This window comes from Rhinoraja longicauda, chromosome 3 (assembly GCF_053455715.1).
Source record: "Rhinoraja longicauda isolate Sanriku21f chromosome 3, sRhiLon1.1, whole genome shotgun sequence".
Taxonomy (NCBI): Eukaryota; Metazoa; Chordata; class Chondrichthyes; order Rajiformes; family Arhynchobatidae; genus Rhinoraja; species Rhinoraja longicauda.
Genome location: NC_135955.1, coordinates 30,788,576 through 30,810,471, shown reverse-complemented (window position 1 = coordinate 30,810,471; position 21,896 = coordinate 30,788,576). Strand labels below are relative to the sequence as shown.

The following is a 21,896-nucleotide window of genomic DNA, read 5'->3' as shown; positions in this document are numbered from 1 at the left end:
CTACTTGAGCCATGGCTGTCTCCTGGTGAAGTTGCTGACAGTGTAATTGTGTCAGGAGTTCCTGCAATGGTGAAGAAACAACAATAAAATTCCAAGTCAGGATGGTGCGCGATTTGGAAGGAGCAACTGCAGGTTTTGGTGGTCAGAGCCTCAGAATAAAAGGACGTACCTTTAGAAAGATGAGGAGGAATTTATTTAGTCAGAGGGTGATAAATCTGTGGAATTTATTGCCAACAGACGGCTATGGAGGCTGTCAATGGATATTTCTAAGGTGGAGAGTGACAAATTCTTGATTAGTAAGGGAGTCAGGGGTTATAGGGAGAAGGCAGAAGTCTGGGGTTGAGGAAAAGATAGATTAGCCATGATTGTATGGTGGAGTAGACTTGATAGGCCAAATGGCCGAAGTCTGCTCCTAGAACCTATGAACTTATGCACTGTCAATGGCCTGCTGCTTTTGTTCTACTTGGTGGTAGAGTTTGAGGATTTGGGAATTACTGTTCACGTAGCCTGGACGAGTAGCAACAGTATTTCATAGATGGCACATACTGTAGACATTGGGCACTAGCAGTGGGCCAAGTGATTATTTAGAGTGAACGACTGTAATCTTCAGCTCACAGATCCCATGTTCCTTCCTTTTACATTTTCTTAACCTTTTGTGGGTTGTGGCATTTTTTTGATAGTTTGTGAATTGACACCAAAACCGTTCAAGCTTTTCAAACCACAGTTGACTGCTCCGATTGAAACTCTCTATTGTCTTTGTCTAGCTGGCATTTTTTAATAAATTACTTTATAATTGACATGCTATGATTAAGTTTGAAAATACTCCGTGATATATTATTATCAAGTATAAATAACTTCAGCATTTGTCCATGTGTCTCCAATCTGGAGAAGGAATTTGCATTCTTCAATTTACTTGCACAGTGCAAAAAGAAGTTATTAAAATTGTAGTGTGCATATTGATATAATTGCAACAATGTGCTTCAAGGTTAAGATATTTTTGTTTATTTACTAAAGTGTTTGAAACTCTCTACAGTGCTGGTAAATCTATTATATATTGGCTTTATTCGACTTGAAATGCTTCGGGTGCTTCGTGTGGCATTTGGGCTACTTCATTCCGTTGAGTGTTCAATCTCCTTTCTTCCCTCTTTTCGCTTCCACTTATTTTGCAGTTTCCGCTTAGAACTCTTCCTCTGATTTGCGATTCTCTCCCCTGAGCTCGAGTCTGCCACCTCCTCCTTGCCCTTCTTCTTCTTTCTGCATTTTGCACAACAGCTGTACCAAGCACAGAGAATAAGGGAATCAAAGGTTGGAAAGTTACAGGTGATAAAACCCGAATTAATAAAAAAATGTGAGATGAGGTCACCCTTCTGCCTTTCTAGCCTGTGTCATCCACAGTGAAGTAGTACTATTATTTCTTCATTATGCCAGAGCAATATTTAATAAGGATTAAATCTCTTCACCCCAGGATAGAGAATCTTTGCAAATATCTTCCAAATGGGGCCACAGAGGTTCAGTCACTCAATATATTCAAGACAGAGTTTAGTTTAATTTAGGGATGCAGCATAGAAACAGGCCCTTCGTCCCTTCTTACATGCACAACAGCATAACAAATATATGTAAACATAGTATTCTTTAAGACATAGTAGTCATTTATATACATTTTTTTTATTTTTTTTATTTGATTGAAATTTTATCTTGAATTATTTAAATCTATTGGATTGAAACAATTTTGAATGTCTCAAACATGTAAACAAAGGTTTAGAATCTTTGCAGTGTTGAACTGTCAAAGGCTGTGAGGATATTTTGGGAGCGTGGCTTCAGCAGGATGCCACCTGATATTTGAGGCCTACTCACAGCCCGGAGCTGCTCTTCCTCACTTTATTTCTTCCCAGACGGCCCCTTCATCTCTCCTCACCCATGACAGTCTGGGAAATATCTCAAGTCATAAGGTCATACGGAATTGGAGTAGAATTAGGCCATTCGGCCCATCAAGTCTGCTCCACCATTCAATTATGGCTGATCTATCTCTCCCTCCTAACCCTATTCTCCTGCCTTCTTCCCATATCCTCTGACACCTGTACTAATCACGAATCTATCTATCTCTGCCTTAAAAATATCCACTGATGGCCTCTACAGCCTTCTGTGGCAAGGAATTCCACAGATTCACCACCCTCTGACTAAATAAATTTCTCCTCATCTCCTTCCTAAAAGAACGTCCTTTAATTCTGAGGCTATGGCCTCCAGTTCTGGACTCTCCCACCAATGGAAACATCCTCTCCACATCCACTCTATCCAAGCCTTTCACTAATCCGTATGTTTCAATGAGGTCCCCCCTCATTCTTCTAAACTCCAACGAGTGCAGGCTCAGTGCTGACAAAAGCTCATTATAGGTTAGTCCATCATAAGTAGACTGATGCAGCCTTAACATTACTCATTGTTGTCCAAACGCAGGCACTAAGAAGATAACATAGTTCCAGTCACAATCTAATCACGCCACCCTTATTTGCACTCAAGGAGGCTTTGCTTTGTTTATATTGATTCAAAAATACAACATGGAAGCAAGTTCCTTTGGCCCTCCAATTCCATCAATCACAACCAGCTCTGTGTTATCCCACTTTTTCTACCACTCCCTACACACTCTGAGGCAATTTACAGAGGCCAATTAACCTACCAACCCGCACATCTTTGGGATGTGGGAGCAAACCGGACCACCCTGAAGGAAACCTACTTTGTCACAGGCAGAACATACAAAATCCATACAGACAGCGCTTAAGGTCAGGATCAAACCTCGATCTGTGGCACTGTGAGGCAGCAGCTCCACCAGCTGCCCCACAGTACGTCAAATACTTTTATATATTATATATATATATATATTTATTATAAATACATATTTTTTTTAATTTGAGAGTCTTGGAAAATGATATATTTCCAGCCACAAGGTCTCCATGAGTTCATCCCATACTGTGGGAGCAGAGCCAAGTGTGGGTGCAGAGACTGCTTCTCGTCCTTGGTCACCATTCAGTTGCAGCAGCGCCATGATTTTCTAATTCACATCCTTGTTTTCTCCCTTGTACGACCACATCGTCCATTGGATTACTCTGACTTTTTGGAAGGGCTATTTATTCCCTGAAATCCATTTTGAAAGGCACTGTTGAATCTACTTCCAACCAGCAGTGCTTTCCAGATCAGAACATCTCACTGTTTGTTACAAACTACGTTTAACTTTAACATCATCACATCAAATCATGGACTTAATGGCCAGTATAAATAAGTTGGAGGACAAAGCAAAAGTAAATTAAAACAATCTACATGTGCCTGGTTTCAATAAACCAAGGATATTTGAATTCTTTAGCCATTAGCAAAAACTAACAGGAATGCACCTGCAAACTATGTCACTAGTAGCCTTAGGAAACCATTTCAATATGTGAAAGAACATTGCTCAGTATGTGCATTTTAGCAATTAGCTTGAACTTTTCAGTCAACGATCGAGTGGCTGGTTTCTCGCCAACATGTATGAAATTGCAATTATTGAAACCATGTCATTGATATAAGCAAACATGAAATTGGATCTACTCAAAGTTTCTTTGACTATCATTTGATCTGCACTAAAATGCCAAAAATGCATAAGATAAAACTTATGCGGAGTAAGGAATGAGAGCAACTTCCATTTAGGGTGCTTACAACATAGTGAAAGGTCAAAGAAGGTTCACATGGCATATAACAGACAATAAAAGCAGAAAATGCTGCAAACTTAGCAGATCAGGCAGCATCTGTGGAAGGAGAAATGGTTAATATTTCAGAACCCTGGCCCACTGGCCTGTCGAACCCAGGCTTTTCCCTGCAGCCTTTCTTGACGAGAGGCAAAACATTTGTCACCCTCTAGTCTTTTGGCACCTCGCCTGTATTTAATGACGACTCGTAAATCTCTGCCAGGTCGGCAACAACATTTTTTGTTTTGCTTCAAGATTATTTCATTGGCCACGAGGAATTTTGGGATCGAATGAAAATGATGCAATTTATAAATATATCAAACAGGAAGGAAAGTGTAGAGCAAAGGATAAACAGTTAAATCCTGTATCCAATGATTATGGGAATCTTAAACATTCCGGGGACAGAAGAGGTTCTGGCAAAAAAGATTGGGTACAAATTGCCTCTCAGCTTTAATGAAATCCTAAATCACCACACTTGGCAATAATGTTCTCGACATCATTTTCTTTCATTTGCCTGATCTTTACCTTTCTCAACTAAAGACAATGATGAAGGGTTTGAACCTTGAACTGAAGAAATGGAAGAACAGCTTTAATTTCATACTTACCATGCGCCCACCATGATGCCAAGGAGCAGAATAACTACGCCAATAATTGGCAGGATGATTATTGGTGTATTGGTTTCACTTTGGCTGCGAGGTTCTGCTGTATTGGTGTTATTCAACTCAGCAGGTATCATTCCTCTCAGCGTCTTTTCTGAAAGAGAATGTCTTCCAATTAATCTTGCTGTTTTAATTCAACTCTGCTCCTTTCGCACATGACTTGGTTTATTTAAAGAGGGAACCGGGATCTGGCCTACTGCGCCTTCTAGGTCGGCTGTGGAAGGTGCCCCCAAGGCACAAAGGTGGACGGGCGAGGAGAGGACGTCGGTTGCTGGTTGACCATGGATGTTAATGGCTGGAGGCCTGCAGCAGCCTGGGACTTGCCTGAATCGGGTACCGCTTATAACAACTGCAGCAGGGAAACATGGCGCCTCTTGCATGCGGAATCAGGAGATTATTTCTGTCCAATTGCTAATCTGGGATGGTGTGGACTGTTTGTAAGAAAATAATTTCACTGTGTGTTTGTACTTCGCACATGTGACAATAAAGCACCATTGAACCATTAATAAAATGATCCCCACAGTAACGTTCTCCATGATGGGTCTAGGCACTAACTGTTTGAATGGGGATGGCAGGGTCGGTGGGATAGAGAGGAATGGCCGGGGGGCAGCTGGGGTGGGTTGTGTGGGTAATATCTCAGGAGTATTTCACAGTTGAATAGGGTGTGGATGCGGGTGGTGTCTGGGCTACCACTGTTCATCACGTGTTCTGAGTGATCACCTTGGGACATCATAAAGCCAATAGGGTGCTTGTGAAGTCACTGTTGTAATATGCAAAATGCAGCAGTCAATGTGCGCATAGCAAGCTCCTAGAAATGGCAGCATAAAAATGGCCATATGCATGGTTTCACATGTGGAGAAGCAAACGTTGGGCCCGTCACTTGGGATAGTTCTCTTACTTTTATTCCAGTGTGATGTCCAACACCCATCAAGGGACCAAATGTCTCAAAAAGAGAGGGCCTCTGGCAGTACAGCAGCCTGAGTCCACTGCACCAGGTCCATTAGCTGGAATTAGATTGTTGTGGACGTGCAATGGGATTTGTACTCATGTACCTTTGTATCTCAGAGCTGATGGTTACCAGCTAACCACAGTTAACTGTAAATCCCCACTCCAGCCCATTAAACATGGGTGGTAGCTACCAGGATATTAATGCATAATATTTATGATGTTTGGTGTTGGTTTATGATTGTGTGTGTTATTGCTTATTTTTATTGCTTATTTTTATTGGTCTTATTGTTGGACTGTGGGTAATTTTTCATTTCACTACGCATTTATGTGTATGTGACCGATAAATTGACTATTGACTATTGACTATTGATTGAGAAAGGTGTTGGCCATTGAAGCAGCCTTGTTTGTTATCAGTTTATTAGTCTTCATTGTGATTACCTCTGTCACTCACCCTTGTTTGGGATCACGGCTTGCATGTCATCATTAAGCATGTCAAGAGTTTAGAGTGTTTACTTGTCATATGTACCAAAATGGAACAATGGAAATTCTTACTTGCAGCAGCAGTACTGTAAGCAGTACTTGATAGATAGTATAATAAAAACAAACAAAAAATGTTCAATACATTTTAAAAAAACACAAGATTAGTGCAAAGCGAAACTAAAGCCCAAAGTCCCTAGTGTGTCCAAGACAGTTCGTAGTTCGAGCTTTAGTTGGTTTTTATAGTGTTCAATAGCTCAATGTTTGTTGGGAAGCAGCTGTTCCTGAACCTGGTGGTCGCGATTTTCACACTCCTATAGACAATAGACAATAGACAATAGGTGCAGGAGTAGGCCATTCAGCCCTTCGAGCCAGCACCGCCATTCAATGCGATCATGGCTGATCACTATCAATCAGTACCCCGTTCCTGCCTTCTCCCCATACCCCCTCACTCCGCTATCCTTAAGAGCTCTATCCAGCTCTCTCTTGAAAGCATCCAACGAACTGGCCTCCACTGCCTTCTGAGGCAGAGAATTCCACACCTTCACCACCCTCTGACTGAAAAAGTTCTTCCTCATCTCCGTTCTAAATGGCCTACCCCTTATTCTCAAACTGTGGCCCCTTGTTCTGGACTCCCCCAACATTGGGAACATGTTATCTGCCTCTAATGTGTCCAATCCCCTAATTATCTTATATGTTTCAATAAGATCCCCCCTCATCCTTCTAAATTCCAGTGTATACAAGCCCAATCGCTCCAGCCTTTCAACATACGACAGTCCCGCCATTCCGGGAATTAATCTAGTGAACCTACGCTGCACGCCCTCCATAGCAAGAATATCCTTCCTCAAATTTGGAGACCAAAACTGCACACAGTACTCCAGGTGCGGTCTCACCATGGCCCGGTACAACTGTAGAAGGACCTCTTTGCTCCTATACTCAACTCCTCTTGTTACGAAGGCCAACATTCCATTGGCTTTCTTCACTGCCTGCTGAACCTGCATGCTTCCTTTCATTGACTGATGCACTAGGACACCCAGATCTCGTTGAACTCCCCCTCCTCCTAACTTGACACCATTCAGATAATAATCTGCCTTTCTATTCTTACTTCCAAAGTGAATAACCTCACACTTATCTACATTAAACTGCATCTGCCATGTATCCGCCCACTCACACAACCTGTCCAGGTCACCCTGCAGCCTTATTGCATCTTCCTCACAATTCACACTACCCCCCAACTTAGTATCATCTGCAAATTTGCTAATGGTACTTTTAATCCCTTCGTCTAAGTCATTAATGTATATCGTAAATAGCTGGGGTCCCAGCACCGAACCTTGCGGTACCCCACTGGTCACTGCCTGCCATTCCGAAAGGGACCCATTTATCCCCACTCTTTGCTTTCTGTCTGTTAACCAATTTTCTATCCATGTCAGTACCCTACCCCCAATACCATGTGCCCTAATTTTGCCCACTAATCTCCTATGTGGGACCTTGTCGAAGGCTTTCTGAAAGTCGAGGTACACCACATCCACTGACTCTCCCTTGTCAATTTTCCTAGTTACATCCTCAAAAAATTCCAGTAGATTTGTCAAGCATGATTTCCCCTTCGTAAATCCATGCTGACTCGGAACGATCCCGTTACTGCTATCCAAATGCTCAGCAATTTCGTCTTTTATAATTGACTCCAGCATTTTCCCCACCACTGATGTCAGACTAACTGGTCTATAATTACCCGTTTTCTCTCTCCCTCCTTTCTTAAAAAGTGGGATAACATTTGCTATTCTCCAATCCACAGGAACTGATCCTGAATCTATAGAACATTGAAAAATGATCTCCAATGCTTCCACTATTTCTAGAGCCACCTCCTTAAGTACTCTGGGATGCAGACCATCAGGCCCTGGGGATTTATCAGCCTTCAGTCCCATCAGTCTACCCAAAACCATTTCCTGCCTAATGTGGATTTCCTTCAGTTCCTCCATCACCCTAGGTTCTCCAGCCCCTAGAACATTTGGGAGATTGTGTGTATCTTCCTCAGTGAAGACAGATCCAAAGTAACGGTTTAACTCGTCTGCCATTTCTTTGTTCCCCATAATAAATTCCCCTGCTTCTGTCTTCAAGGGACCCACATTTGCCTTGACTATTTTTTTCCTCTTCACGTACCTAAAAAAACTTTTGCTATCCTCCTTTATATTATTGGCTAGTTTACCCTCGTACCTCATCTTTTCTCCTCGTATTGCCTTTTTAGTTAACTTTTGTTGCTCTTTAAAAGAGTCCCAATCCTCTGTCTTCCCACTCTTCTTTGCTATGTTATACTTCCTCTCCTTAATTTTTATGCTGTCCCTGACTTCCCTTGTCAGCCACAGGTGTCTCTTACTCCCCTTAGAGTCTTTCCACCTCTTTGGAATAAATTGATCCTGCAACCTCTGCATTATTCCCAGGAATACCTGCCATTGCTGTTCTACCGTCTTCCCTGCTAGGGCCTCCTTCCAATCAATTTTGGCCAGCTCACGCCTCATGCCTCTGTAATCCCCTTTGCTATACTGTAATACCGACACTTCCGATTTTCCCTTCTGCCTTTCCATTTGCAGAGTAAAACTTATCATGTTGTGATCACTGCCTCCTAATGGCTCTTTTACCTCTAGTCCCCTTATCAGATCAGGATCATTACACAACACTAAATCCAGAATTGCCTTCTCCCTGGTAGGCTCCAGTACAAGCTGTTCTAAGAATCCATCTCGAAGGCACTCTACAAACTCTCTTTCCTGGGGTCCATTTCCAACCTGATTTTCCCAGTCTACCTGCATGTTGAAATCTCCCATAACCACCGTAGCATTACATTTTTGACACGCCAATTTTATCTCCTGATTTAACTTGCACCCTAAGTCGAGGCTACTGTTTGGGGGCCTATAGATAACTCCCATTAGGGTCTTTTTACCCTTACAATTTCTCATTTCTATCCATACTGATTCAACATCTCCTGATTCTATGTCACCCCTTGCAAGGGAATGAATATCATTCCTTACCATCAGAGCAACCCCACCCCCTCTGCCCACCTGTCTGTCTTTTCTATACATACCTTAATCACTCCAGTGAAAAAGTGTAAGAGGGTAATAAACACTACTGTGGGAAACCGAATCCTATCTCACAACAGTGATTACACTTCGAAAGTACTTTATTGGCTGTAAAGTGTTTTGGGACGCCCTGAAATCATGAAACTTTTTTTTATAAATGCACATTTTCCTTACTCAAATGTCCTCTCCTCAGCTTGTGCTCCTGTTGCTGAAGTTATCCCTCCAGGAGTGAATAATGGAGATTCAGGCATGTGCTGACCATTAATTTAACTGGTTGGTATTTTGTTAAAAGCATATGTGCAGATTTATGGTGTGTGTTCTTGGAACCACAATCACTGCCAGAAATGGAAGGTCAGTGCAGGAATCGTTTAGTGCTAATTTTCTGAGAAAGAGGGCAGACTACAGGGACCTTTTACAGGGGAGTAGAACTTTAGCAGCTTTGCAACAAGGGGTGGTAATTCGAGTCGAAGATTAATACAGTGATAATTGTCCCATTTTCATTGGTTTAGCGTGGCACTTGTAACAATTATTGTCGGGAAGAAAGGTTGAATTATCCTGGAACTGTGCTGAATTGTAAGCTCGTGAAAAAAACAGCATGTTTCAATCAGACTCAGATCTTCACATTTCAATGCTAGCTCCTGGAAGCAGGGACAAATTAAATGTCCCAAGGAATAAAAGGATTTATATTACAATATGAAATGAGTGCCCACATAACATTGCAAGGAGAAGTATTGAATGATCTCCTCCCAGAGTCTCTCAATGCAGTGCACCGGTATGAACCTCTCAGCCATACACTGGACCGATCTTCAAATTTTCCTGAGTTTGAATGAAACTAAAATTGGGCAGAGAGCATGTGGCAGGCAAGGGAGCACAGTGGCGCAGGTGGTAGAGCTGCTGCCTCACAGCGCCAGAGATCTGGGTTCGACCCTGACCTCGAGTGCTGCTCTTATAGAGTTTGCACGTTCTCCCTGTGACAGTGTGGGTTTCCATCGGGTGCTCCAGTTTCCTCCCATATCCCAAAGTCGTGAGTTGCGCAGGTAAGTAGGTTAATTGACCTCTGCAAACTGCCCCTAGCATGAGCTGAGAAAGTGGGATAACATAGAACCAATGTCAACGGGTGATCAATGGTCAGCGTGGACTTGATGGGCTGAAGGACCTGTTTCCATTCTGTATCTTTAAATACAAGATTTAGTGAGCCATACTTGATCCCGCAAGACATGAGACTGCACAACCATGCTATTGTCATCTACAACAGGCCACCACCATAATGGGTAGTCATGTCTAATGGGTTGGCATATAATAGGTGGGGTTTGTTATCACAAGCGGATGAAAGGTAGGCTGCAAAGTGGGCAAGTAGATATAATGGGCAGGGTTATAATGAGTGTGTGTGTGTGCGCACTGAGGCATGTAATCAAATGGGTGTAAAGTGGGAAGAGTTCAAAATTATTGAGTACTAGACCAAGTGGACCCATTGGGCCCAAACCTCTCCTGCATTGGTGCAGAACCCTCCCCCCCTTCCACTCCCCCCCCTTCCCCTCCTCCCCTCCCCCTCATCCCCTCCCCCTTCTCCCTCCCCCTCCCTCTCCTCCCCTTCACCCCTCCCTCCTCCCCTTCCCTCTCTCCCCCCTCCCCTCCCTCTCCCCTTCCCTCCCTCCTCCCCCTCCCCTCCTCCCTCCCTTCCCCTCCCCACAACCCCCTTATCCTCCCCCCCCATCTCTCCCTCCCTCCTCCCTCCCTCCCTAGGAGATAGATTTAAACTTTAAAATGTGAATAACTTTAAAAATATAACACCGATTTCAATGAAACCTCTTCCATTAGCACCAATCTACAACAGGCCACCACCTGGCGAGTAAAGGTGGGCCTAAAATTGTTGCGCTATCATGTACCGGTTTGGCTGTGGTTCAGGAACAAACAAACAAGCAAATGAGACTTTTAGTATCTGGATGTAAATGACAGGTGTCTAATGGGCACAGATGTGGAACAACTGGCTCTCTGGTTGATGTTTGCATAATATACATATATAATACAGAGTCGTGTGGCAGGATGGTAATGTGTGCAATTGATGAGATGCCTAACATTTGTTTAAATGCATGCAAGGAAAGGGTGTGCAACAAAAAGTGCGAATGTGGGAATAAAATGCTCTTATTCATTGTAGGCAAATGTATTAGCAGCAGGAGTATAACAAATGGAAAGGAAATGGGCAGGTGTGTATATTATGCATTTTTATGGTGTGCATGGGCACTATGCCCATCTGCCTACTAAACATTAGTTTAGTTTAGAGATACAGCGTGGTAACAGACCCTTCGGCCCCCCCAAGTTCATGCCAACCAATAATCACCCATTCACTAATTCTATCCTACACACTAGGGCCAATTTATAGAAGCCAATTGACCTACAAACCCACACGTCTTTGGAATGTGGGAGGAAACCCACGTGGCCACAGGGAGAATGTGGAAATTCCACATGGGCAGCACCCGAGGTCAGGATGGAACCGGGGTCTTTGGCGCTGTGGGAGAGTTCTAACAGCTGTGCCACAGTGTTGCCCTTATGAGTATGGGTACCAAATAACCAGCAGCTTACACCCTTCCATTATACACTTATACCTTTTATTTATAATCAATTCCTGTATAATAAAATGGCTGAGTAAATAATTGCCTGGTTCATGCATAACCATTGGTTATAGCAGGAAGGATGTATAATTGGTGTTGTAACAAACTGGTTTCAGTGTATGGATCAGGTTCTTACAATGGATAGGTTACTAAAAATGAAAATACACTGGAGCATTATTAGCATTCTTTCTCTGGGACCTTGTTGCGAACAATTCTCTGCCACACTTCCTGCTTCATAACAATGGCTGGTTTTCAGTCATTGGCAGTAAGGTGTTTGGCATGGCCAAAAAGAAACATCAGAAATGCTATGGCGTATGTGTCTTATCTTTTTTTATCACATTGTGGGTCTTTCAGATCTGGTCTGAAATGTTTGTCCAGTCAAATTCCCTTGGAAACTTCAAAAGACAAAACGGACAGGCGTAAGGAATGGAACTCTGCAGTAAATGTAAATGTGAGACTACACCAGACATCTCTTCCAAAGTTGGGCTGAATGGCATTCTTCAATAGTGTGAGATTCTTGGATTCTGTCCTGCCTCTACTTTACAACTGGCTCCCATGAAGATGATTGCATTTTGTGGGCAGCACACACACAAAGTATCACTGTGATTCACAGTTTGCCCTTCCTACATTATATCACTACTCTCTGTGCCATTTACCGTAATGACAAGATGGATACTACTAACATAATTAAACCGGCCACTATCAGTATTTACCTGGACACTTGTGGCCACATTCCACAGTTTTGGTTTCACAGATTATGCAGTCTATGTAATCAATTTTGTATATTCCTGTGAAAGACAAAATCTCTAATTAAATAAAATATAATACCCTTTATTTTCCGATTATTCAATTTCAAAAGGAACTGAAAGCTATTATTATCTCCCTGAGGGAGAATACGCATACCTCAATGTGTTAAGGTACATAAAGCATGTGGGATAGTTCCCTTTATTGACCAAGCCATAGTATATAAGTGGTGGCAAGATGGCACAGCTAATAGAACTACTGCCTCACAGCGCCAGAGACCTAGGTTCAATCCTGACCTCAGATGCTGACAGTGAGGACTTTGCACATTCTCCCTACGATCGCATGGTTTTCCTCCAGGGTGCGCAAGTTTCCTTCCACGTTTTAAAGATGTGTGACTCAGTAAGTTCTACAGATTTCCCTCTGCGATTAATGGTAAAATTGGGGAGTTGGGGGGGGGATAGGTGGGAGAAATTGATAGAATGTGGGGAGAATGGAATTAATGTAGAATTTGTGCAAATGGAACGTGCAGAGTTAGTGAGCTGAAAGCACTGTTTCTGTTCAGAGGTCATCTACAAGAACATTATCAATGATGTTTTCTCTCGAATGATCGGGCTGAGGGAATCCAGATGTATGAAGCTGTGAGACAACTTGGACCAGGCTGACCAGGCGGAGGGACGAAGTGCAACAGAAGGGGACGTAGATGTAAGGTGATGGTGGCAGAGTGGTAGTGGGATTTCTCCTTACACAATGAGTGGAGAAGGATGACTGGAACTCAGAGACTGGAGAGGTGGTGCAGACAGAAAAGCTCGGCACATGTGAAAGAAACTGGGTAAGTGTTTGATGCACATTCAAAAGGTTTGCGAACCAAGAACTGGGATGTGGATGAGAATCCAGCATGGGCACAGTAGACCAAATGTTGACCTAAATGTATGCTGTACTGTCCATACAAGCATTGCTTTATAATTGATCAGTAATGATATAATTGTTACAAACTAAATACCGGGGGCTTGTCAAAGGTAAAAAAAAATGTTTTGCCCCCAACCTGCCCCAACAGATGCCACCACCACCAGGGACACCAGGGATTATGGAACCATTACACAATCTGCCTCCACCCCACCACTGGTAGTCTGACAAATCTTACATTTGTTCCATCAATGCTCAAACTGCTGACACTAAACTCCACACCGAAAAAAAAAATGTTTTAAGATCAGTGCCAAGTTGCTCAGAACTCAAAGGAAGTGCATTTAATGAAACGATACCTAGTCAGCGAGGATAAATTATGAGGAGAGATCCTACAATTCCCTCTCACCAGGGAATGAAAACCAATCCCCTAGATTAGTTGGGAATGGAAAAAAAAAGAAAAAATTCCAATGTGCATACATTCTTTGAACATTTTCCTTTCTTTGCAGATTAGAATATTGAAAATAATGGGAGAGGCTGTTTGACTGGCAGTTGAGGAGCATTCAATTGGGTAACAAAATAGTGATACTTTTACAATAGGTGTAGAAATGGCCCAATGGTAGAAGTAAGGGGAGGAGGGGCATGGGGCATGGTGAGGTCATACGGTCAAGTGATAAAACCTCCTGGATGACATCCATTTGGAGTTGGTCACACAATCAGTATTGGCCAAGTCTCCCATAAAAATGAGTGTTGGATTTCTGGTGAGGAGGGGATTTAATTTGACAGGTTTGTGCCTGCCAATGATATGATTTCTTAGCTTCAGTATGACCCTAGTGTCTGGATAAGTAAAACCAGCACTTTGGGTGAATTCCTCTTAGAGAGTCATGCAGCATGGAAACCGGTCCTTCAGCCCAACCTACCCAACTACACTGGTCCCACCTGCTCGTGTTTGGCCCATACCCCTCTAAACCCTTCTTATCCATGTGGCTGTCCAAATGTATTTTAAATGTTGTTATGGTACATCACCTGTGCCAGATTCTTAAAATCCGACCTGTGTTAAATGTAGTGAGTTGTTTCTATTGGATAGTAAAGGGTAAATGAAATTTTAAAAGTACTCACCGCAGATGTCAGAACAGGCCTGTGCAGCTGGGGAGGAGACAGGAAATGTTAATAAATTAAACCATTTCCACTTCATCAATAACTATGGGCAATCTAGATTCAACTTTCACATTACTCACGGAAGATGAGCAAGAACCACCTGAGCTGTAATCTTAATAAGACACAAAATGTTGGAGACCTGATGTGTGAAGAAGGTTCTCCACCTGAAACATCACCCATTCCTTCTCTCCAGAGATGCTGCCTGTCCCGCTGAGTTACTCCAGCATTTTGTGTCTATCTTCGGTTTAAACCAGCATCTGCAGTTCCTTCCTACACCTGTAATCTTAATTGATTGTTACATTAAGCTTTCAAAATGGCTCATCATACGCATGCAATAATCTTTGTCGTGATTTGTGAAAGATGAGTGAAAGATCATTGATTTGGGTGTACTGGTCAGTAACTGGAAGGCATCTGTTTGTGATGGTTTGCAAAGGAATGAAGTAAACAGGAATCATTTATTTACAAAGAGGGCTATTGGAATAAGAAATGTCTAGTCATTTAAAAACACAGCTCTTGAATAAAAAACTGCCAATGAGCACGTGCGAGGGGAAAATGCTAGACAGGTTCGACAGGCAATATCTGTGGCGAGTGAAACAGGGTTAATGTTTCAACTCAATGACCTTACAGGGGAAATGAGAATAGTTGAAGACGAACAAACAGTAAGATGCAGAAAAAAGTGATGGGGGATGAGGATAAAGAAAGCTACAGGGAAGGTCCGAGCTGATGTGACAGAGATGAGAGATTAAATAACTAAAATGTGGTACAAGTTAATCACTTTGATTGATAAATATAGCAAGGAAACAGACCCTTTGGCTCACTTAGTCGACTCTGACCACCGACCACCTGCTCACACTCGTACACATTAGGGGCAATTTCACAGACCAATTAACGTACAAATCATATATTTACTTTGCTCTTGAGTCTTTCATCCATGACCATTTAGTCTCATCCACCTTCCCCTATTCACAGACCTGTCCCATTGTTCACTGTTCCTCACCACCCTATCTTTATGTTAAACCATGTTTAGTTGAGTTTAGAGATACAGCGTGGAAAGACGCCCTTCGGCCCACCGGGTCCGTGCTGACCAGCGATCACCCATCTACTAGATCTATCCAACACACTAGGGACAGCTTACGGAAGCCAAACAAATGGGACAGTGCGGCAATGGAGTAAGCAAACATTGAGATGCACCAGTGTATCCCCAAGGGAAGGGCTTAGCACACTGTACCTCGGTACACGTGACAATAAATTAATCTGAAACTGAATACCATTAGAAATGCTGGAAGAGGAGAAGAAGGGAGGTAAATGTTGGATTTGGCTGTCGGAAATGGCAGAAGATGGTGTGATGAATGTGGAAAGGATGACATGAAAAGGATTGTATCTTTTCCAATTTAAGATTACCACAATGTGAGGGTGTATAGTGCACTGTTAGTGTACTGATCTTTGATTGAGAACCTACAAGGTCAGCAAACAAACCTCAGAAACTGTCCCATGAAGAAACAATTGAGAGGGACATGGCAGTTGTTGCTGGGACAGACAGAGAAATCAGAAGATGGAGGAGGCAGTTAAAGTGGATCAAAATGGACAGTTTCTGCGGTCAGACAGGTTGGCTAAAAGTCTCTTTGATGTTTCAAGATTCCACCATAAAGTATTGGTCCTCAGGAGTTTGTGTAGGAAGGAACTGCAGATGCTGGTTTACACCGAAGATAGACGCAAAATGCTGGAGTATCTCAGCAGGACAGGCAGGATCTCTGGAGAGAAGGAATGGGTGACGTTTCGGGCCGAGACCCGAGACAGTCTGAAGAGGGGTCTCGACCCAAAACATCACCCTTTCCTTCTGTCCAGAGATGCTGCCTCTCCTGCTGAGTTACTCCAGTATTTTGTGTCTATCTTCGGTCATCAGGAGGTGTTCTGCTTTGATTATTACTTGAGAGGAAACAATGCAAATATCCTAGCTTGAAATTAGGACAAATACTAGGACAAAGTATTATGTATTCTGGCTTTGTACTATCACAGTCTGATTCACGTGGAATCACTGAAAATGTATTGTATGTTTTTGCTGTTATTGTGTCTAATGTGCCTGTAAAGCTGCAGCAAGTAAGAATTTAAGTGTTCTGGTTCATATCCAGCACATATGATAAATAAACACTTCCCTTTCTTGAATGCAGTTAGATTATGTGAATAGATCTCGCAAACTAAGCTTGCATTGGATAAAGATTAGGGAATGATGAAAGCGAGTGGTATAAATTGTTTGGTAGGCAGTTTCCTCTTTGGGGTGAATTTGGAACAAGGGAAAGAACCTTGATTAGACCCAGGCTCCTCAGGGATAATTCAATGGATCCAATGGTTCTTTATTGTGCATACACTGAGGTACTGATTTTTGTTGTTGTTGTTGCATACAGTTCAGCAAAGTACATAACCACAATCCTAGATAAAGTACAAAGTGTATAGGAATATCAGGAAGTACACAAAATGTAATGGAAATCTGGAACTACTGCTGTTTAGAGGATGATAGTTAACTAGGACTGACAATGTTTTTATTGGAAAATAATCCCAAGGGTCAATTAAGGTCATGATCTAACTGAATGGAAAAGTTGGCTTCGCGTGCTAGGTGAGCTCTTATTCCATGTCCCTGCATTATCTGCTTCTTAAAGACAAATACCTTCGAGGTGGACTGTGGAGTTTATTGTAACAGGAGCCAGAGGTCTGTGCTCAGTCACAGCATCACAATATTTTCTGATAATATGGATATGTCTGGAGGAGTGGAAAATAAAATGTGTCAGAAGATAGTTTGCTGCAAAATTTATGGGTCTCCCAGGTACATTTTCAAATAGATAAATGATATTTGTTCCGCCATTTGAAAGTGTGGACCATTTACAGGTAGTTCCAGTGTTCTTGTTTAATCACATTATCATTGTAAGGTGGAAAGAAATGGGCATCTCCCATTATTATTCATCTCCCCATTATTAGCACAATCGCTTTATCTGCACATGCCATGAATCTAACACACAACCAGATTGTGAGCCTAGCTCCCAACGTTTTAAAGACGTCGGAACTCGAGAATCATCATTGAATATGATGAATGGGAGGACGATGAATAATCAATCATGGGATGTGATTGATGCTGGCATCGACAATATTTGTTACCCATTCCTTACTGCCCTTGATGGTGGTAATCAATGCTTAGTTTAGTTTAGGGATACAGTATGCAAATAGGCCCTTCAGCCCACCGAATCCACGCCAACCGTTGATCACCTATTCGCACTAGTTCTAAGTTATCCTACTTTCTCACCCACTCCCTACACTCTAGGGGCAATTTACAGAGACCAATTAACCTACATCACCACAAGTCTTTGGGCCCCGGGGGGAAACCTTCGTGGTCACAGGGAAAACATGCAAACTCCACACAGACAACACCCGAGGTCAGGATAGATCCCGAGTCTTTGGCGCTGAAAGGCAGCAGCTCTACCAGCTGCAGCACTGTGCTGCCATAACCACTGTGGTCTTTAACCACAGTAAATATACTCTTTTAATGTCATTAGATGTGGAGTTCAATTATAAATTTAAAATCAGGATAAATTGTGATTTGAAGGAGAACCTACACAAGGTCAAATGAATCCAACACAAAATAGAGATGACCAAACTGTTGTAGTAGAAGAAACATTGATCTAGTTTGATGCCATGTTGATAACTTTTAACTGTATGTGCTACAACTCAAATGGAAGAATTGCTCAAATGCAACTTTTTTACTTACATTTTTTAACAGCATCAGTGATTTTTTCTACTTGATATCTTTTGATTCGCTGCAGAGCTTTAGGAAAGTAGCCTGAAATATTTCCACAGATGATATTGTCAGGTAATGTCACAGAGTGACAGGTAATGTCGCAGACAGAGTGAGATGGTAATGTCACAGAGTGAGACGGCAGAAGCAATCCCTTTGCCCCAACAAGTCCATAATGACCATCAAGCATCCATTTGCACTCATCCAAGCATTTACTCCACCCACATTCTCATCAGCTTACCCCTCACCCACAGGTTCTGCACGCGAGGAAATTTACATTGGCAACCCACCAACCCATGTGTTGCAGGAGGAAACCTAGGCATCTGGAGGAAAGCCACACAGTCACAAGGTGAATGCACCAACTCCACACAGACAGAACCCAAGATCAGGATTGAACTGAGGTCTCTGGAGCTATGGGGCAGCAGCCCTTCTAGCTTTGTCACCGTGCCGCACAAATTCCCATTAGTATCATTATTAACCTGTTTATTTTTAAAACAAAGACAGATGTTAAATTCCACACGATTTGAAAGTGACACCAGTGATATGATGCATTACATGCCCTGCCCAATGGGAAAGGTGAGCAAATGGACACGGCAAATAACAACAGCCAATTCACAACATCCTCTTTGCAACAAACAGTGACAATTGGAAGCAAAGAAAAACTGCTGGAAAAAACAGATCAGGCGGCATCTGTGGAGAAAAGTGAACAGATGATGTTTTGTTTCGGGATCCTTCTTCAGGCTGACCCACAGAGCTCTTCCAGAGTTTTGTATTTTTACTCAAAATTCCAGCATCGACTATAGTATCTCTAGTGTGTCCAGCGAACATTAAAATCTAACCTTCAGTTTCAAACAATGCAATCAATGTATCCACGGCTTCCAATCAATCCAATGGGGATCTCTTGAGATACTTTGCTACCAGAGAATGACAAGACCGCGTGGCTCGTTTTCATGGGAAGTGATCAAAGCAAACAGCAGAGGAGCATTTAAGGGGGAGGTGGATGGATGAGTGAGATTGTGATAGATAGAAGGTTTGCTAATAGAGGGGCATGATGAGGGGAAGCTCGGGGACTGTAAACATTGTGTCTGAAGAAGGGTTCCGACCCGAAACGTCACCTATTCCTTTTCTCCAGAGATGCTGCCTGACCCGCTGAGTCACTCTTGCATTTTGTGTCAATCTTCGGTATAAACCAACATCTGCACTTTCTTCCTCCACATAAACATTGACCAGTTGAGTCCAATGAATATCTTGCTGTGCTCCATTGGTACAAGTATTTAGCTTTACTTATTAAAGTAAAAAATCATGTGCCATTGAGAGCTGATGAGCTAGCGTTGTTGCCGGTAATATTTTCCTGTTTATTCATTTTCCAGGATTGGTGCATTGCCTTTCCCCATTTTCCCTTAAGATGGTGTGACCTACCTTCTTGAACGCTGTAGTCCATCTGGTGAAAGTGCCTCTAATAGCCCTTAAAGGCTGGCCCAGCATTTCAGTACAATCAGGACTGATCTGCCCGAGGGCTCATCTCCTCTCCTGTGCCAGTTCCCCACTGCTATTGATTCCTTGATCATTCAAAAATGTTTCTACTTGCTCTTTAAAGACCTCCCGGACATCTTACCTCTGCAGTTCTCTGGGCAGAGAGTCCCAAAGATTCACCACAATGTGTAGGATTTGGAGGAAGAAAAGATTCAGATCATGGCAATAAAGGACCTCCGCTGGTTACGAACAGTTGGTTTATGTACAGCCAGTACATTCGAAACATCGTGTGGGAGACCAGCAGGGTGGATTTGCGGGTTGCTGTAGGACTGCAGGCATCTTCTGCTTTGCAGGAATTCTGTTTGCAGTAATATCCAAATGGTTGAGTTAAACATCCTGGTTTAACCACACGTTAACTTTGCTTGGGCTAAGTTTTAGTTTGTTATTTTAGAGATACAGTGCGGAAACAGGCCCTTCAGCCCGCTGTGTTCATGCCAACCAATTTGATCACTCGTTCTATCCTATGCAATAGGGACAATTTACAGAAGCCAATTAACCTACAAACCTGCAGGTCTTGGGAATGTTGGAGGAAACCGGAGAACCTGGCGAAAACCCACATGATCACAGAGAGAACATACAATCTCCGTACAGACAGCACCCGTAGTCAGGATCGAACCCTGATCTCTGGCGCTGTATTTATTTAAATATATTGCTGGGCGGCTGTATTTCCAACTTACAAACTGCTTGGGTTACGAGCAGATCTCAAGGACAGAATCCCATTGTAATTGTAAGATCTCCAGACTTCCGCACAGCTTCCTCCCTTCTGTCAGGGCCGTCTTAACGCATGGGCCTGATGGGCACTTGCCCGGGGGCCCACGAGCATAAGGGCCCCATGCTGATCTGTGTATGTTAAGTGACTTGCAATAAATAAATACTACTTTAAAAATGTAGGTTCAATAAGTGCTTTTTTCGCAACATTTTCGGTCACTAAGTGCTTCTCACAGCGATCTGTAAGTGCTTTTCGCAACAATGTAGCACCCTAAGTCCATCGCTAAGTGCTTTTCGGTAAGTGCTTTTCGCCGGCAAGACAGGGGGGGGCCTGTAGGGAAAGGGGGGTGGGGGAGAGTAACGGTAGGGGCCCCAGTACACTGCTTTGCCCGGGGGCCCATAATGCTGTAAAAACGGCCCTGCCTTCTATATCAAATGCCTGAATCAACCAGCTTTATTGCCTGCAGCTCTGCAATTTATCTTCACTCGCAAATGCCTACAACCACTCTGGGATCCATTTTAACTCACTACATTGATGGGTGATTTATAATAGCTAATTAACTACCAGCACATCTTGCGAAAGAAAGGAGCACCCAAAGAAAATGCTTGGTATAACAGAGGGAGTGCATATCCTTTGCGCAGGCAGCACCACTAGTCGGGGTGGAACCTGGAGTGCTAACTGCTGAGCCCTGATCGGAAAGCTTACTCCCCTATCTGTGCTGCCTCAGGTGGATCTCAGCACTGTTAGCAGGACATTTTGGGGAATTACTGCTGGTGCTGAAAGGCCAAAATTAATCCTTCATCCAACTCCAGGAAATGAAAGATGTGGTCGTAATCTCATTGCTTGTTTGAAGGAATCTGCAGTTCACAACTTGGCTACTGTATTCCCTATGTTACGACAAATGTGTACACTTCAGATATTGCTGCATCACATGGAAAGAACATTTCTTTCATCAAAGGAAACTTTTCAGGGATCCCCTCTGCAGACCACATCATCCAATCCCAATTAAAAAACATAGACATAGAAACATAGAAAATAGGTTCAGGAGTAGGCCATTCGGTCCTTTGAGCCAACACCACCATTCAATAAGATCATGGCTGATCATCCAAAATCAATACCCCATTCCTGCTTTCTCCCCTTGAGTTTGTTAGCCCTAAGAGCTGTATCTAAGAAGATTTGAAGTGGACTTTTTTCCTCACCAATGCCCATGTGTGACAACTTGTACTGCTGATCCATCAGATTGTAAACATCCCGAGCAATTGATCTGAGGTCCTGTTTCGCTGCAAAAGAGACAAAACCAAGTCATAAACCAAAAAGACACAGGCTTAATAATATAATAATAATAATAATAATAATAATAATAATAATAATAATAATATATTCCTTTATTCGTCCCACACCGGGGGAATTTACAGTGTTACAGCAGCAAAGTGGATAGCAAGAGAGCAAGAGATCATTCATTTTAAATAAAAGATACATAAATTGTCATCAGTTTTCTGTGTGTTCTTAGCTGCTATTGTTGACTCGTCCGCTGGGAGCAGTGCTGGTTGTGCAGTCTCACAGCAGCGGGAAGGAAGGACCTCCTATATCTCTCCTTCAC

General features: G+C 42.7%; 1 protein-coding gene across 1 annotated transcript; it reads right to left on the bottom strand.

Moving 5' to 3' along the window:
• Positions 1-1,090: 1,090 nt before the first annotated feature.
• Positions 1,091-21,515, bottom strand: LOC144592357 (uncharacterized). Its single transcript, XM_078396904.1, has 4 exons — positions 21,496-21,515; positions 14,235-14,261; positions 4,316-4,463; positions 1,091-1,272 (listed from the first exon to the last, which is right to left on the bottom strand). Exons 1-4 carry the CDS (start codon positions 21,503-21,505, stop codon positions 1,110-1,112), a joined length of 348 nt encoding a protein of 115 aa, XP_078253030.1. The 5' UTR covers positions 21,506-21,515; the 3' UTR covers positions 1,091-1,109.
• Between the last annotated feature and the right edge of the window lie 381 nt (positions 21,516-21,896).